Below are 18,830 nucleotides of genomic sequence, written 5' to 3'. Positions count from 1 at the left end.
GCTACATGGAAGCTGCAAACACCCAAAACTTGTTACATCTCGTTCTGTGAATATGAATGAGACTGATCACTGTGCATTACTGGGCAGATCCCATTAGCGTATATTCTAATAATCCTTGATTATCTTGAAAGTCCCATAAGCTAGAGTGACTTTCTAAAGGCTCTTATTCTCCAAACCCAAAGCGCAGCCACAGAGAAACAAGCCGCACTGATGAGTTTCATCAGTTCATCTTTCATCCTGCGCTGCGTGACTCCAGCGTACAGCTACAGCAGCACAGCAGCAGCCAGCCGTCCACAGCGTGACAGCACAATCAGTGTCAGTGAGGCGTGTTGCGCCCAGGTCAGGTATGCACTCACCAGCAGCGTGGGCAGCCCGGCCACCGCGGCGTACAGCAGCACGGGCGGGACGGCGCTGCTGTCCTCCGGCCCCAGGTACGGTTTGGTGTACGTGGTGTCGTAGCAGAAGAAGCCCTGCACGTGCACGGTGAAGGTGTCGGTGTATTCGAAGTAGTAGGCCAGCATGACGGTCCCGGCCATGATCACCAGCTGGAAATACAGCATGATGCACACGGAGAGCGTGAGACATTTAATCAGAACACGGTCTATTCAGCCCCCTCCTCCTCCGCAGCGGCGTCCACTTCCGCTGAGCGGCTCATGACGGCTCGGCTGTGCGCCAGAAGCCTCCGTGACTGCGTTCAGCGCGTCCTCCACCCTCCGCTGCTGCCGCCGCACACTGACTGCGAGACGGGAGGGGAGGTGTGGGGGCGAGCGACGCGTGTGAGGGTGTGTCTGCGCGTAAGAGCGGAGAAGGCTTGGCTAAAGGCTTGACGTGGTCCACGTGTGTGTGTGTGTGTGTGTGTGTGTGTGTGTAAAGCATATGTGTGCGTAAACCCGGACGTGTGTTTAGCAGAGAAAGGATCAGCTGGAGAGAACGGAGAGACGGAGTTATGCGCAGGGAGGGGCCATGGACGTCATGAGACTGCTCAGGGAAATGAGGAGACAAATAGAAGTGAATGAGAAGAAGATGATGCAGAGTCTCCATCTGGAGGGATGCAGATGTTCTCTGTGGCACATATGGCGGCTCACTTCCTGTCGGCGCTGCTGAAAGAAAATTCAGAACTTTAGTGAAAGAGTGCAAATCACAGCTTTATGAGTCACAGGAGGCGCATCTCCACAGGAGTCTGCTGTAGCAACATGCAACAGCACCCGTGTATCACTGTTTTATCTGTTTATAATTATATGATGAATAAAAAATGACATATAACACATGAAAGCATTTTTTTTTTACAAAACTTTTCAGCTAAACTTTAAAATCCAACAAAAGGAGGAATTTAAAAATCAAGTAAAAACAAGCATTTCACTAAGTCTTCATGGAGAAAACGGAGACTTATGAGCAACACTGTTCAGTAAGGGGGGAGTCGTGTAATTGTTATGATTATGTAGTGGCTTTAAAAAAATAACTGTAATCAGCCAAGATTGTTATTTTTCTCAGACGCTCCTGAACAAAAGAGCTCATCTGCACTTTGAACAAACTAAACATCTGTCATCTTTAAAAAGCTGATGCAGCGCAGGAGACAATCAAACATTCATGGATCATATAAGACTTGTTATATGTGATTTATAAAGTGTTAAAGCACTGTTGTCTGTGTGTGCTTTTGTTAATAGTAACTTTATTCTTTATTGTTAATCAAGGATATAATCAAATGTAATCTGAGTCGTAAAAATGTTTGAGGTGTGGACATGATCACTGACCTTTATATTCATCTCTGGGAGGAAGAAGATCAACTGTGTAACCAACCTGTCAGTAGTTTTAAATGTTGTAATGTTAAACACGATTCACATGTGATTTTGCTGATAGTTAACTATACTTAGTGCCAATCAGAACACACTCAGGTAGATATAATTGTGTTTAAGTTGAGTGTGACAAAGTGGGTGAGAAGACCATTTGTCCATATTCTTAGTTAACATTCTTGTTTTGATTTAACCATATTTCATATATAGTCTGCAACAGGCAAACATCTACTGTTTATGTTTTGCACTTTTACAGATTATATAACATCTTGGTTTAAATCAATCCCTACAAGTTTGTTAAGTTGTTCTTTATTTCAACTGTTAATTTGTATTGTTTAAACTTAACTTACCTACCTGTCTTCCAGAAACAAAAGGAGGAAATGTAGTTTTACTTCCTGCTTTATAGCTTCTGGGTTCATCTGAGGTCACAGGAAGAGACCAAGTGCAGACGGGGAAGAACTCTTATAATTTAATAAAGTTGATTTTAGAAGGTTTATGAAGAAATAGATTTATTGTTGTAATATGTGTTGATTACACCGTAATTTAATTTAATTTACGACCTTAATTTACGTTGATTTAAGTTCAGTTATGTTTATTTGAACTGAGTTAATTATAGAGTTGAGTTTCTCACAAAATGGTGAATAAATGACTTGCTACTCTGGAGCATCAGTCTCCTGCACTTCTTTGACCGCTTACGTCGAGTCCTACCACATTGAGCAATGCAAAAATGTAGTAATGATTCTAAAGGCAGGCCTAACTGAAACAGCCTTGAGAGTTACGATGATGTGAGGCGATGCACAGGACACTCTGACCTCTGACTTTAGTAAAACGACGACTGCATTGACTAAACTGTGATTAACTAACAGAGTTTTAAAGAAAACGTGTTGCTTTAACTGCTTTAAAAGGGATTGTGCTAAGATGATGCTCCTGTGAGAATTTGCTAAAGACAAATCCAACTGAAGTAAAATAGCATAAAATTAAAAGCTGAACTTAAATACCTTAAATTAGCTGAACGTTCGGTGATGGAGAGGATAATGTGCTGTGGGTAGATATCAGAGTCTTTTATGTAAGATCAGAGCATGAACTGGAAATTTCTGGAGACGTTCTGTGTCGTTCGCTTCGTCTTCTGCGAACGAGCAGTTCACAAGATCTCGACGTCCACCATTGGAAACTCCAGCAGAGACATGAAGAAGGATCAAACTCAAGTTTTGGAGTTTTGGCTTTTTCTGCTCATTTTGCTGAGTTGAATGATTCACTGAGAAGGACCAAAGTACTAAATTGTACAAGGGCCTGATATCCACTTACGAGGACGTTATGCTGCCACTGCTCTGTCAACATGTACAGCAAATGTCCTCATATGTGGATCTCATTTTTCTCAGAAACAAAAATCAGGTAATGTTTTGTTTTTACATTCATCAGGCCCCAGTCAGCCCAGATAGTGAAGAGAAATTAGAAAAGCTGCCATGAAAGAGTTCAGGTCTCAGGAGGACAAAACAAAGAGACAAGAGTAAGGGAACAGGAACAACACCAAAGGGAACTAATGAGATCCTCTATAACTAGACACAAATCCTAAAACAGGAAATTATACAGTGTTTAGACAAACTTATAAGCACAAGGAAACAAAACTTAATGAGACACTAAACTGCATAATTTTCAATAAAAAACTGGAAGAAATGGGGCGTGCTAAAACGTCTGACAGTGTACATAAAATCAAACTGTAGCCATGCAGTCTGTCCTCTGCTGTCTGTCTGTAGTTTGAGTGTTATGTCTCTTAATGTGCATATTTATTGTATTGATTGTCAATGTTTTTCTTCTGCATGTGTTTGTTTATGTGTGGCGTCATAATAATGTAATAATAATAATAATACGCAGGTTTTTACCTTTATTGTCTCACAAACGCTTAAAAAGGGAACGTCCACAGTTTAAAACAATTTATCAGGAGCAAAAGCCAAACTTATCTCTGTGTTCCATGCTGATATAATCCAACAGGAACGCAGCAACACAATACCTCGGGAATACAATCCTTCACAAATATACTGGGAATCACAATGGAAAGTACCTGATTCAATGGTTTATATGGAAGTGAATCACTGGCAGGATCTGTGGAGTGTTTTGATGATGAGACACGACTCCAGGTGTGTCCAGCTGTTATATCCCGTGGCTACTTTGATGAGTGAAAAGTCTGAATACATTTTGGTCTATAAATTGATTCCTTGACTTCTTTTTAATCTCCAATTGCTAATCTAGTGCAAAGATTATGTTCAGTCAGGAATCCATCAGCATCCTTGAGCTGTAATGCAGGCTTTCTCATGTCCTGTCCTTCGCCTACACCTTGCCTTATCTCAGGCTCAGTATCTGCCTTATCTCAGGCTCTGCACTCTCCTGCCCTGAAGTGGCCCCTGAGCTGTACTGCAGGCTCAGTCTCTGCTTTGCTTCATGCCTTTGCTCTCCGGAGCCCTCCCTAAGTTTTCTAACTCATCATGATGCATGTTTATTCATGTCTGACCGTGCGCCTCTGCGATGCTGCTGCTAACATCTGTTCTTTAACAGGAAGGAACTTCCTGCAACAGCAAGATTGCTTTTTCTTTTCTTCTGCTGTAATTTCTATCACTGCTGTGAGGGGCCATCAGAGTCCAGTTGCCAAAAAGCATAATTGAATTTTGTATATCAACAAATCCTCACTTTCTTCACTCATCTGTCTGCTTTCCCACGTGTTTGGCTGTCAGACGATTCTTTTACATCACTTCCACTTTCCAATGCTGTAAAATTCAACGATGACATCATTGTCCACCTTCCTTTCAACACTTCACATCAGAGAGAGCAGCTAAACAAGACCACACAGTGAAAGGCCGATACGTTCGATTGTTGCTGTTTTACACCCAGTTATGAGGAGTGATGACATCCTTTGTGGAGTTCAGGAAGCAGAAGAGATGTGGGCATAGTTCTTTCTGGCTCTATACTTTTTATTTGGTGCTTTAATGGTCAGTATACTTTCCCAGTAAGTATAAGTATATAAATGTTAAGTATACTTCTAACATTTATAAGTACAGCGGTCCCTCGTTTATCGCGGGGGTTACATTTTAAAAACAGGTGAAATCCACGAAGTAGCCAACTTTATTTTTTACAATGATTACAGATGTTTTTGGCTGTGAAACCCCCTCACTACACACTTTATACACTTTTCTCAGACAGGCATGAACATTTTCACACTTTTCTCTCTTGTTTAAACTCTCAAAGTTCAAACCTTTGTAGAAAAACAAGTCCAGTATTATAGAAACCAAAGATCAAACCCTGTTTTCAGGTTTAGAACATGGGAATAGAGCAGCTTCATTCAGCATTAATGAATCATTAATGAATCAGTGGTACGGGAGTGGAGGAAGCAAGAAGAATGAGTTGAGTAAAGTTTGACTTATCTGACTGTTACAGGAGACACGGCACAAGATTAACTGACAACGGTCTACAGCCAATCAGGATGCAGAACACAATGCACTGTAAGAAAAAAATTGAAGAAAAAACAAATCCGCGAAACAGTGAAGCTGTGAAAAGTGAACGGCGTTATAGCGAGGGACCGCTGTATATATAAATGTTAGCAGTATTCACTTTCTAACATTTACTCTGTACAGTTCTCTCTGTTCAGACAGCAGATGTTTCACGTCTTACGCGCCTGTGTTCATTACTATCTGCCTTCAAAACCAGAAACTTAAAGCAGGAATTATAAAATAATATTTTTTAAATTATAATATATTATAATTAATATTATTATAATTATACTTATACTATAATTATATAATTGTAATTATTATTAGATTATAATTATTTAATTATTATAATTATAATTATTATAAGTCCATGACCAGTACAAGTAACTCACTATACTACTTCTTCCACAGCAAAAATAAAATAAAATAAAAACAAATAGAAATGTCTGATCAAAGCTGCTAAATCTGTTCAAAGTTAATCACAAGGTTCTGTTTTACTGAAAGGAGTTCCAACACACTGATAAAAGCAAACAAGTAAGCACAAATTCACAAAGACTATCAGTTGGCGACTTGCTGAGACGTGTGATCTGATTCTGTTGCCACCAGATGGCGACAGAACACTATTCTGTAACACCAAAGATAACACCTGGCACAAAAGGAGCACTGTAGCTACAACAGTATCAACAAAAGCTGCAGATCATGAAAGTTGTTACTTCCAATCTGAGTGAAATGCAAAGATCATCTTTGGATTGTGTTAGAAAGGTACAAAATCTCAGCACTGAATAATAATAAAATAATATTACATAATAAATAATAAAACATAAAAAAAAAATAAAAAAAATAAAAAATAAAACAACCAAGCCAGACATACTGATTCACAACTCTCCAGTAAGTTGACTCAGGTATTGCTGTAATATATATATATATATATATATACACATAGATATACATAGATATACATAGATATATACACTGGTGAGATTGTGAACTACACGCACTCAAACTAGTTAGAGTAGTCTCATTGTTTTAAAAGGACAAAACTTAAAACAAAGTTTTCTGATGCAACTGAAAGTATCCATCAATCCCATCTACTCGTACCTTCATGAAACACGTCTTACCTCGCCTGTCAGAGAGGTGATCCACTTCCTTCGCTCTTTTCTACTTGGTGGTTTTGAAGGCATGTCGACTTCTCTTCTTACCAGGGCGACTAAAGAGAGACAAAAAAAGATCAGAGAAGAAATTATCCAAATTTCTTTCATTACAAAGCTTCAGAAACATTGCAACATATTGCATCCACAGTTCTAAAGCCTGGAGCAGCTGTACTCCATGGAGAAACCTGACCACTGTGAGAAAGTATCTGGGAACTAGATAAAAGCATTTCAGAGTGAAATTTGCAATATGATTGGTGAAAGCCCAAAGTTTTGCCATCAAGACAACAAGAATGTTTCCAAAACTACAGCAATTAGTTTCAGTTCCATTAAATGCAGTAAAGTGAGATAAACCTGTGCTAACCTTTTTGAAATATTACTGTTTCAAAGGTTACAAGACGGACAGGCACACGTGCAGACAGCTTCAGTGAAGCTCCACGTAAGGAAAAAAGGCTTAAAATGACAGGCAGACGTTGTCTTTCTATAAGGGTCCTTGCAAAGACTAAGAACGCTCTCTCATCTGCTGACGTCGAGAAAGTAATTCATGCCTTCATTTCACCCAAGCTTGATTATTGCAATAGCCTTTATTTTGGAATTGGACAGGCTCTCATTCTTGACCTGTCTGAAATGTGACAGGCGCACATAAAAAAGACCATACATACCCCGTTCTAGCTTCTCTAAACTGGCTACCTGTTCGTTTCAGAACTGATAACAAGATTTTATTGTTTGTTTTTGAGTCATTAAAATTAAACACCTGCTTACCTTTCTGAAGTTTGCTGACTTTGCCTTTTTCATTTATGTTTCCCTGCTATGAGTTATTCTTATTTTTCAACTCTTGTTGTTTTTAAATATACTTTAAAATAATTAGACATGACTTCACCAGGCGATCTTCAGCCGGGCTGATGTCTGTGAAAGCCAGAGGAGACTGACTGTTCCTCAGGCACCAACAGCACACGTCCTTTTGGACACCATACTGGAGTAGGATGTTGTTTCATCGTGTTTCAAGTCTGCCGCTGATTCAAGCTGCCCCAAAAATCCACCATTACATTTGGTAATGACTACCACCCTGAAGAAGTGCTTCGAGAGGCTGGCAAAGGACCACATCATCCCTTTTGCTGCACCAAACCTCTCCACAGAGGACACCATTTCCTGTGCTCTTCACCTGAGCTTGGCACATCTGGAAGAGTTACGTCCAAATGCTGCTTGTTCACTTAAGCTCAGCAGCTGGTGAGCAAACTGACCTCCCAGGGTATCAGCACCCCTCATGCAGGGATCTCCTCAGTGCTCAGCATCTCTAAATGAAACATTTCATGTAACACATTCACTGTCCAGTTCATTAGGTATACCTGTGAACATCTCATTAGCACAAATTAATCAGCCAATCACAAGGCAGCAACTTATTTGTATTTTTGCATTTGGGCAGAGAGAATCTTAACTGACTGATGTTAGAATTTATTTTTATTGTAAAGGCTATATACCTCATAATTTGTGTGTCTGTGTTTTGTCCTGTGTTGTACACAGATGTGCGCTGTAGTGTGGATTTAATTCAATTCAATTTTATTTATATAGCGCCAAATCACAACAAAAGTCGCCTCAAGGCGCTTCATAGATACAGAGAAAAACCCAACAATCATATGACCCCCTATGAGCAGCACTTTGGCGACAGTGGGAAGGAAAAACTCCCTTTTAACAGGAAGAAACCTCCAGCAGAACCAGGTTCAGGGAGGGGCGGGGCCATCTGCTGTGATTGGTTGGGGTGAGAGAAGGAAGACAGGATAAAGACATGCTGTGGAAGAGAGACAGAGGTTAATAACAGATATGATTCAATACAGAGAGGTCTGTTAATACATAGTGAGTGAGAAAGGTGACTGGAAAGGAAAAACTCAATGCATCATGGGAATCCCCCGGCAGCCTACGTCTATTGCAGCATAACTAAGGGAGGATTCAGGGTCACCTGGTCCAGCCCTAACTATATGCTTTAGCAAACAGGAAAGTTTGAAGCCTAATCTTAAAAGTAGAGATAGTGTCTGTCTCCTGAATCCAAACTGGAAGCTGGTTCCACAGAAGAGGGGCCTGAAAACTGAAGGCTCTGCCTCCCATTCTACTTTTAAATACTCTAGGAACAACAAGTAGGCCTGCAGAGCGAGAGCGAAGTGCTCTAATAGGGTGATATGGTACTACAAGGTCATTAAGATAAGATGGGGCCTGATTATTTAAGACCTTGTATGTGAGGAGCAGGATTTTGAATTCTGGATTTAACAGGAAGCCAAAACAGGAGAAATCTGCTCTCTCTTTCTAGTCCCTGTCAGGACTCTTGCTGCAGCATTTTGGATTAACTGAAGGCTTTTCAGGGAGTTTTTAGGACTTCCTGATAATAATGAATTACAGTCGTCCAGCCTGGAAGTAATAAATGCATGAACTAGTTTTTCAGAGCGGCAAATTGTGGAAGAGAGCCAGAGCTTGATAACATGATTTAGACTGCTACACACAGATACTTCCAGACACAAACAGAGAGAGTCTCTGAGGTCTGACTGCTCTAGAGATGGCGCCAGGTTACAAAACCTTAAGGCTGACTTAAAACTTTAATAGAAATGGGAGTGTTGCCTTCAAAAGGCTGATCTCTATATAAGGAGATGTCGACAGAGGTGCAGAGGAAGACACGTGAGCTCAGACCTGAGGCCACCCTTTCAACCAATCATGTTAACGTTCAGTTGCCTGGGTGCAGCAGTCTTTGTCTGTGAGCCACAGAGGTCCGTGGTGCCATGTACAACTAATTTCTAACAGTTTAAATAAATCTATGAATAAATTGATGATAAAATTGAGCATATGTGTCTCCTCTCATAAAAAAACAACAGTGGTAGTACTCTGGGCAAAAATTCAAAATGTCAAAGCAGAAAGACTAGACTGCTTCAAGCTAACAGGAAGGACCAGTAAGTCAAAGAACCACTTCATACGACCCAGGTGTACAAAAGAGCATCTATCAGGGCTCTAGAGTGCGACCAGAATTGCGTTGAAAATGCGACCTATATTCTCAGTGGTGCGACTAAAAAAAATCCTAGGTCGCACTGGCGTGACCAGCTGTTAGAGTAAAGATAACAAAAAGGTCGTGTCCAAATTCATGGGCTGCTTCCTCCTGAGGCCGCATTTGTAGACCGATTACGTGCCGAAGGCTGTCCAAATTCGTAGACTCCTCCGAATGCAGCCGACAAATGCGTCCTCCTTTTCCCCGAATTTGAAGGATGGGTCGGGTGTGTCCTTCGTGGCCTACCATATCCCAGAATTCATAGCGCGGCCCAGCCAAGCTCCAGTTTCCAACAATGCCGGCCGCTGCTAAGTTTTAAAATTACTCTTACTAATCTTTCTGGGTCACAAAATAAACTTTTAACATATTTTCAGCCGAGAAAGTAGCTGTGTGAACATCAAATATCTGCTCGGTTTATCAAGATATCGCATATTTACAAAAGTGCTTCGACGTTTTCGGAGACGTCTGCTACCCACCAGCTCAATAGCTCGCCAGGAGCTCGAGGGTCACTGATGCGGCCGAGAACGGCACAACTCCCGGCACATAATTTTCAGATCACCGCAGAGTTTCGTTACTCAGGTTAAACGTAATATATAAGTCACTTAGACAACCTAAAATGTTATTGTTGGGCTTTTTTCAGTGTTTTGTTTGTTTGTGAGTAAATCGGTTTGGCTGAGATTAAAGTTATTAGATTAGATAAAATAAAACTTTATTAATCCCCCGGGTGGTTTTCACACAGCTGAATAAACGTTAAACAGAAAACTGATTAAACAGAAGTGTGAGACTGTCGAGAGTTTACGCCAGTGTCCTGTTATATTTTAGACAGCAAGGAGCAGACGGTCGAGTTTATTAAACTCCACCGAGACAGCGGTGACGCTAATCAGAAGGCTAGACCGTCCAATTTTACTTCCGGCCTACCCGACCTTCTGAGGACCCGGCCCACATAGACCGCGAAGGCCGGGTCCTCAGGAGGATGCAGCCCATGAATTTGGACACGACCAAAGTGTCCGCAACTCTGAAAGCCTCCATGTGGTCAACAACTGACACACATTATGCCCCTATCGTGGTCTAAACCAATCAGAGACAGTCAGGGGAGGGACCTCTCTGATTGGCTGTGGTCCAGACATTCCTGTCGATGTCGATGTATGTATGTTTGAAAGTGCTGGCGGATAAAAAGAGGTGAGCACCGGGGGGGTGCCACCAAACAGCTAAAACAGCCAATGAGAGCAGGTACACGGATTCCAGACAAAGACGTGAACACACAGCGTGGACCTGACGCGTCAGTGAGATGTCAGCTTTCTCACTCATTTCTGCTGTTCAATACTGAAGAAACGTAAACTTTTTAAAATGATGACAATTTGCAAAACACTCAGCTGTGTCTGTAATCAAACCTCTGTCATTTTGCTTCACTTCAGCAGCATCAGGTCATGTTCATACGTTGATTCACGGTTTTCTTTGTTTTTGTTCTACTGCAGAATATTTTTAAGGTCATCTGCTATAAAAAGCCAGAACAGGAAAATCTGCTTCTTGTTTTTCTGTTTTATTCACAGTTACTTTGACACGAAGACCTCTGCTGTGATGCTCACACCTCTGATGAAGTCTCACAGTGTCAGTGCTGATAAATGATCAGAATGATGATATTTCTGACTGTCTGAGGCAAAGTTGAATTGAAGTGAATAGATTGTAGAAATCAGCGATGATACCCAGCCCTAGTGGCAGACAGAAGAAGATTTAGCTGTGGGTAACGAGAAAAGATGAAAAGAACGATTGATAACTTTTTTGTTAAGGCCTGATTCATGGCTCTGACACGCAGCCATCAACCTCTCAGGTTATGTCAACGCTGGTTCAGAGACAGCATCACTTAATGATCCACACACTCCGAGCCAGAGCCCACAGAAGGTAAAAGAGGGAAAGTGTATACATTTGGAAGACAGCAGCTCGACCAGTTTCCCTGGCTAAGATACAGTAAAGCTGACAACATGATGCACTGCGTTTACTGCTGTGGGTGTGGACAGACCGGCAATACTGCATTTGTGACTGCTGCTAATACGTTTGGAACTGAAACGCTGAAAAAGCGAAGCGTATCCAGAAAACACATACATGCTGAGATAAATGCGCCTCGTCCCGCTGCCTTTCACTGACGATGATGAAGTTTAACATTGTCTACAAAACTGCCAAAGAGTGTCAACGCACTTTAAACACAAGCAGTTTTTCAGTAACGTATCTTTCTTGTAGAACTGTGCTCCAAATAAATGACAAGACTGTTAGTTAATCATTTACAAATCAATCTTGTCTGTATGGACAGCAATTCTTTTATAAAAAGTGAACATGTAAAACAGCGGGATTAAGTAATGCGGTTGAAAAATTTGGGTGCACCTAAGAAAAAAAGTTAGTCTAGAGCCGTGATCTGTGAATGCAAAACCTATCAAGTGTTGAAGTAGCCTGACACACTGAGCATAAACATCACAGCCAAGCTGAGTGTTGCTGCTGATCATGTCCATCCCTTTAGGTCGATACCCAAACCCATCTGAATTTAAATACAAATCACACAATCCAATGCACCTGAATGCCGTATCTCTATTTCAATCACATGTAAAAGCGAAATATATCTAAATTACATATTTAAAAATTCTATCATGTGAGACAGAGACAAAGAGTGGATGCTCAGTTCTGTCTGGGAAGCTCGCAGCTTTATGGCTTAGAAAGAAACAGCAGAGGTTCTTTCTGCAGTCGCTGCAATGGTGTCAAAGCTCTGAGCAGAGCTGTGCAAAACGTTTTAGAGGTGAGTGTATGGTACTGAGAACAATTATCAAAAGAAGTCATACAGAATTTAATTATCAAAAGTTACATTTTTATATTCACTAATTAGGTGTAGAGCCGAAGCGAATACGGTATTCGGAAAGGCACGAATATCGTGTTTTTTACCAATATTTATTTCGAACAAATACTTTAAAAAATATTTGTATTCGGGAACAAGAAGAACTTTCTATCAAAAAGCTGAGTTTCCTCATGAGACCGCAGAGCACGAGCGGATGAGTGACTGACACAGGCTGCTGCACAGCAACAGCATCACTGTTGACAGAGTAACGTTAACGTTCGATGTAAAAGGTTAAACCAATGCTTGTGTAGTTGTGTCGAATTGTATGCACTCGTGGGAGTTACATGGTACATTTAAGTTAGTTTTGCAGACAGTGAGATGTAGACTATAGACTAATTAACTTTAGCTTCCCGTCACTCTTTAACTCAGCTGAAACTCCCTACGTGGATTTGGGCAACCAAACAACAAAGAGTGTTGCAGTGTGGAAGCATTTTACAGTCAGTGCTGCAGATGAAACCAAAGTGATGTGTGCGAAAGTCAGTATCAAACATCTGTCAACATCTGTTATGCATAATCACATGCACTTAAAGCATCCTCTCCTGGTGCTGTCTGCCAAAACATCAACTAACATTGCATATCCATAATTATTATAAAAATAATACACTTAATGTTACACTATAACATTAATTAGAAGTGTAACGCAAAAAAATGGATTTTTACGCCTATTTTGATTTTACTCAAATACAAATACAAATACTTTCCCCCCTCAGCAAATACAAATACCAGCTGCATCTCGATCACTAATATATGATGAGTCAGCCACAGTTTCCAGTCATGGTTAGATCTCAGTATGATGTTGTGCAGATACAGAAATTCTTTTATTGCTGCCATATAATCTGCATCATTATAACTGCATTAATAACATTCTTTACAGCATTATTATCTAATAATATTTCTCACAGTATTGATGTTGCATTAAAGTTGTTTATTGAAGATGTTCATTTGAGGATCATTATGTTAACTTTTATTACAGGTGCAGCCAGAAGTATTTCATACACAGTGCATATTTGTGCTCATTAAGAGTTGTTGCATTAGTCTAGAGAGGGTCTTAAGCTTTGTGAAGCGTGAGTCTTCACAATTTATTGTGTCAAGGACTAAAGCAGGATAATTGCGTACAATACACATATGATCCAGGAACACTGAGCAAAGGCTCAAATGTGTTCAGCTTCTTGTTGCAACCTGTGGCGTTTTGTTCTACTTGGTAACAGATGACCGGAGTCAACAACCAGCCCTCAGAGACCCTGAAGGCTTGAAGTTATTACCTTGTTTGGAAGGTGTTATAGAAAAGAGAAGTCCTATGTCTGTTTATAGCATCTAAGATGCACCATTTACTGTAACTAACGTCTATTTTTACGCGTTGGAGGGTAATGGGATACCTCACTGCTTTAAAAGTGTTCACAACATGTGTTTCTGTCAGAAGACAAATGCTGATGTTTTCTCTCCTGTGTGTTAATAAACTCATCGTTTGACGGCACTCTTCTGGGCCTCCGTGGTTTGTGTCACTGCTCTACATCGAGTGATCTGTTAAGTCTGATGTTATCAAAGCTTTCTGTCACCTCGGTGGAGACCAGCGGCAGCAGACGCGGACACTCGTACCTTGGCCAGCTCCAAGAGTTCGCGCAGTCTCTCTGGAGTCTCTGTGGTCAACCGTCTGAGCGCAGCGCTGTCCGGTGTCTGCAGCTGACACAACGCCCAGGCCCACCGGCTCCGTCAGCCACCTTATCCCGTCACACTTCCTGGGATTTTCCTTTTAGTAACGGGACCCACAGTGCTGCACGATCGCAGAGTCTGCTGGTGAGACGCATGCGCAGCTTACTTCGCCCGTCGGGGAGAAGAATGTTGCCTTCACGTAGTGTCAGAAAAAAAAAGAAAAGAGAGAGAGATGCCTAGAAAAGAAAAGAAATAAGCTCATTATATTATAGCAAAAACAAACAAACAAGTAAATAAACAAAAACATATGGTTTTAATGCAACAATCGTCCTTTTGCGTTTCTACCATTTAAATGAAAAATAATACGAAGGTGGATGGTGGTTACCACGTAACTATATTGAACATTTTTAATCAATGGAAGTTTTTTTTTCCCAAATCTAATTTCATAAAACATGAATAATGCTGAATGCTGAGGAGCCGTAGTCATAAAAGCTGCACTGATAATGTCGATTATTTTGATTTTTTCATGAAAACCTATTCATTCATAGCTTTGATGATAAGTAAAGTTTTATTGTGATCAGTAAAGACTCTGCATAAAAGACTATATATTTACATGCAATCTATGTTTATTGGCTTCCAAACTCCTTTTTTATTTCACTTTCCTCTCCAGAACATGTTGTTTGTTACAAACTCAAACAGTTTTGGTTTCACTTAAAAAAGTCAAAAGTTTGGTGTTTTCTCCGGACATGAAGGCAGCATTACCTTCGCTGTAACTTGTATCTGTTCCAACAACAGTAACAGGAGTTCTGGTGACACCGTCTCACACAGTGTGCGTGTGGTGTCAGCTTACCACGCCAGCAGTCATGTAACGCTGGGAAGAAGCTGAAGCATCAAAGCTGAGTCTCATTCTGTAACTCTGTGAGGGGGGGGGGGGGGGTGAAAACCATGCTGTGAAGTTGGAGGCTGTGTTTTGAGTTTTGTAACTTGTAACTTATATATCACATATGCAGGACACCTTAAACAAAGTCGGGGCTGCATCAAGACACGAGGACTAAACCCCGATTCAACCAGACCCAGAACTGATCCAGAATTAAAACAGGACTACAACAGTTCAAAATCAGGACTACTGAGGATTTAAACAAGACAGAACCAGAATCAGAACTAGATGATAGTAGCACTAAAAAACATCATAGACCTGCACGACACTGACAACACCTCTTTATTGTGGTAACATGAGGCTGTATCTTCGAGGCTTGAGTTTTGTGAACCTATCAGTGACATTTTCAGGTTCAATATTATTCAAGTATTCCTTTTCCATAGATAATGTGATGAGATGCTAGTTTATACCATATTAGTTTTTAATTCTACCAAAGTCCACTATTTAGATTCAGAAACGTTTATATAATTATTTAGCCTTGTTGTGCAAACAAGCTGCAAAACTTCATAAATATAGAATTTGGTATGAGATACATGTTCTGATGAGTTTTGGCAAACAACCATGTGACTAACATGTGTGTCTCACCTGCTCTTGTTCCTTCTCTCTCTCTCTCTCTCTCTGTGCTGACAATCCAGCCAAACACCAACATCATCAAATATTCAGTTGAAACCAGATATTTACAAACTCTTCAGATAAAAACACTTTTTTAATTGTAACATCAAATCAGACTAAATGTTTATTTTTTTAGATTGATAAATATAAAAACATTGCAAATGGCACCAAATTGTATTCAAACTGAGCCACACTGATGGAGCTCCACAGTTCTGTTCCTGGTGTTTTGTTGACATCTCTTGATGTTCCCATGTCACAGAAACAGCCTCTGTGTTTTGCCTTATATGCATCCACAGCTGTGCCACCAGTTTACTCACATGGACTCTACGAACCAATCAGAAGCTTCTTAAGCTCACAATGGAATCGTCTGCAGTTTTCTTATTAATGAACAATAAACTTAGTGTATATGTGCTCCTACATCTGATGAAAGTGATAAAAATAGAAGCTCTATATCTCTTTATTCTGACATTTAACTAATTCAAAAGATATTTCAATATTTATTTATCTAAAACAAAACACGTTTACTCTAAATTGATGTTTAACAGTAAAAAAAAAAAAGTTTTTATGTTTTCTCCCTAAAGTGTAAATATCTGGTTTCAGCTGTGAATATACTGCTGTGTGTTGAAGTTCCTCTTGTTTTGCATAGAAATATACTGAACAACATACAAAGTATAATATATAAGATAACATCTACCAGAGTTTTTTCTTTGAAAGAAGCTCCTTATGTCCATTGTTACGGGGCGATCGTGGTTCAAGAGTTGGCAGTTCATCTTGTAATCTGAAGGTTGCCGGTTCGAGCCCCGGCTTGGACAGTCTCGGTCGTTGTGTCCTTGGGCAAGACACTTCACCCGTTGCCTACTGGTGGTGGTCAGAGGGCCCGGTGGCGCCAGTGTCTGGCAGCCTCGCCTCTGTCAGTGCACCCCAGGGTGGCTGTGGCTACAATGTAGCTGCCATCACCAGTGTGTGATATAAATACAGGCCATTGTTGTGTTCATCAGTACATAACTGAAACTGATTTAGAGAGCTTTGTTTAGCCGTGGAGGGAAACAACTGAAAATATGAAATAAACACACATGTAAGATAAGACTCTCTAAAGAAACAGCGTTGTTGTTGTTTGGCTTTTCATTTCGTCATTTGTCGATTCACTCGAAGAACAAGTAACGTAATATGGGTCAAATGATCAGTTTGACATCAATCTTTCGTGATACACATCATATTTATATTATTTGTACAGTACGAATGATTTGCTTTGGTACCTGGTCAAGAACACTCCCTCTGTGCCCAAACACACACACACACACACATAAAACACAAGGATTGTACATTCACACAAAACTGTTGTCGGAACCATACTGAATTTCACCAGGGGAACACACACATAGCATAGTATGCAAACAGCTACCAAACAGCCATCATAATTACGTTAAGTATTAAGTAACATAATGTATTGTTTGGAGTTTAGTCTGTTACTGTTACTATTTTTACCATTTTTTCTTGGAGCAACTGTAACCCACATAATTTCCTTAGGGATTAATAAAGTATTCTGATTCTGATTGTTTCAGGATGACCTGCCATTATCCAATCACACATCTGCTTACCTGCATCTTTAGTTTCTCCTCCTCTTCTTTTCTCTTTTTTCTAAACTGAAGACATGATGGCTTTGAACTTTTCTTGTCCATCTTGGTTTTAATGTTGCACTCCAGTATGAACACCCATCCCCCAACTCGAGGATCACCACAACATAACCTAACAGACCGATACCTTAGTTCACAGATTCACTTTGTCTAAGGTTTATTTCTGGGATTTCACACAACCCAGGACTCAAATCATCAATACATGATGGGCTTGGATTTACAACATTATGAATGAAATGTGCTCTATTTGGAAGCAGCCGGCCCCTCCCCTTTCGACACCTTGTGTGTGAGACTTTAAATCATCAAACTGTAAATTATAAATGTTAAATTGTTATTGATCCTTTACCCCGAGTCCTAATGTGTATATTTATTATCTTACTCTTCTTATATTTATTGTTTATTTGCACTGCTGTAACTGGAGCCTCGTCGTCTCGTCTCTCTATACTGGACTGTAGTGGAGATGACAATAAAGTTTACTCTGACTTCAGCAGCGAGCAGGCGCGCCGGTAAACTCATTTTTAACTGTAGGACGTGCGGCGGCCCGCAGCACACTTTCAAAGTAGAGCAAGGCTGAAGGCTACTAATAAACGAGGTATGTTCAACATAAAACCTGAGTTCTCTGTGTCTCGAAGGTGTCTCTCTTTTACCCTGGCCGCATCACCATACTGGTGCAACTAATCTGGTCTGGACAATAATAACAGTTTTAGATGGAAAGCATCTTAAAATTGCCTCTTTTTTTCGCTGAACATCTCCTTTGAAAGTACCATCACGTGAGTCACACATGTTAAGGTAATACATGCTAAATGAGCCGTAGCTTTCAATGCATCACCGGATGAAGCCTTGCAGTTACAGTAGCTCACATTGCCAAGGGAACTAATAAAGCATACAGTGATCGGAATGGTTTTGTATTGATGCAGGTTGTCATTGCTCATACGGAACTACTTAAACTCCAAGTAGACAATCGCTCCATTCCTCATTACCATAGATAATATCTAAGTAATGAAACAATCATTATCAAATTCTGATTTGCCATAGATAAAGTGATTTTATAGGTAGGCTATCGTGTAAAAATCTGCTACATAAAATTTATAACTGAGTGTAAAAATACTAATTTCATTTTCATGTGGTTTAGAGGTCAGCTATGGATACTTTTAACTGAGCATAAAGTTGAAGAAGATGTGATCAAGAAACTTGAAGATGAGAATGTAAGCCACTGGGGCTGTTGCTGTGTGCGTGCGTGTGTGTCTGTGTGTTTGTTTTTGAATGGAGAGCCGCAATCCACAATTTACTATGCACATTCTAAAAAAATTATTGAATTTCATATTTTTGTTTAATCAATGACATTAATTAATGACATGATATGTTTAAAAAGTAACTTTTGTTCATCTTATGTTGGACAAATGTGTACCACAATACCAAAAGTATCTGTTATCAAAAGTAGATAGCAAAAAACAACTCTAAAATATGCAGTTGTATGTTTTTATTGTTTTTTTAATATTGACAATTTTACTAATTTGTTGTTTATATTTTTCAGATTGATGAAACTGTCATTCCCTTAATGACAGACAGTGACCTGGCAAAGTACATCCCCAAAGTTGGCGATAGAGTCTCCACCGTGGCCTTCTGCAGACAAGCAACACTGTCACGGACATCACCATCCAGGAAAGAATCTATACTCTC

At 40.2% G+C, this 18,830-nt stretch overlaps 1 protein-coding gene across 5 annotated transcripts in view; it reads right to left on the bottom strand.

Moving 5' to 3' along the window:
• LOC146510847 (phospholipid phosphatase-related protein type 5-like) overlaps positions 1 to 14,114 on the bottom strand; it is a 112,581-nt gene extending 98,467 nt beyond the window's left edge. For 2 of the 5 annotated variants that reach the window (XR_014876076.1, XM_085172698.1), the window contains exons 1-3: positions 13,914 to 14,114; positions 6,388 to 6,476; positions 357 to 545 (exon numbers count right to left, since the gene is read on the bottom strand). Coding sequence is in view for 4 of the 5 variants with exons in the window: in XM_085172698.1 (XP_085028824.1) it covers positions 357 to 545; positions 6,388 to 6,450 (252 nt within the window). In the remaining variant the exon portion in view is untranslated. Of the gene's footprint in view, positions 1 to 356; positions 5,467 to 6,387; positions 6,477 to 13,913 lie in introns of those variants that run through there. The other 3 variants (XM_085172700.1, XM_085172701.1, XM_085172699.1) reach the window with 3 other exon arrangements.
• Between the last annotated feature and the right edge of the window lie 4,716 nt (positions 14,115 to 18,830).

This window comes from Neolamprologus multifasciatus, chromosome 9 (assembly GCF_963576455.1).
Source record: "Neolamprologus multifasciatus chromosome 9, fNeoMul1.2, whole genome shotgun sequence".
Classification (NCBI taxonomy): Eukaryota; Metazoa; Chordata; class Actinopteri; order Cichliformes; family Cichlidae; genus Neolamprologus; species Neolamprologus multifasciatus.
The sequence above is the reverse complement of the archived record's forward strand: the minus strand, read 5'-3'. Positions and strand labels throughout refer to the sequence as shown.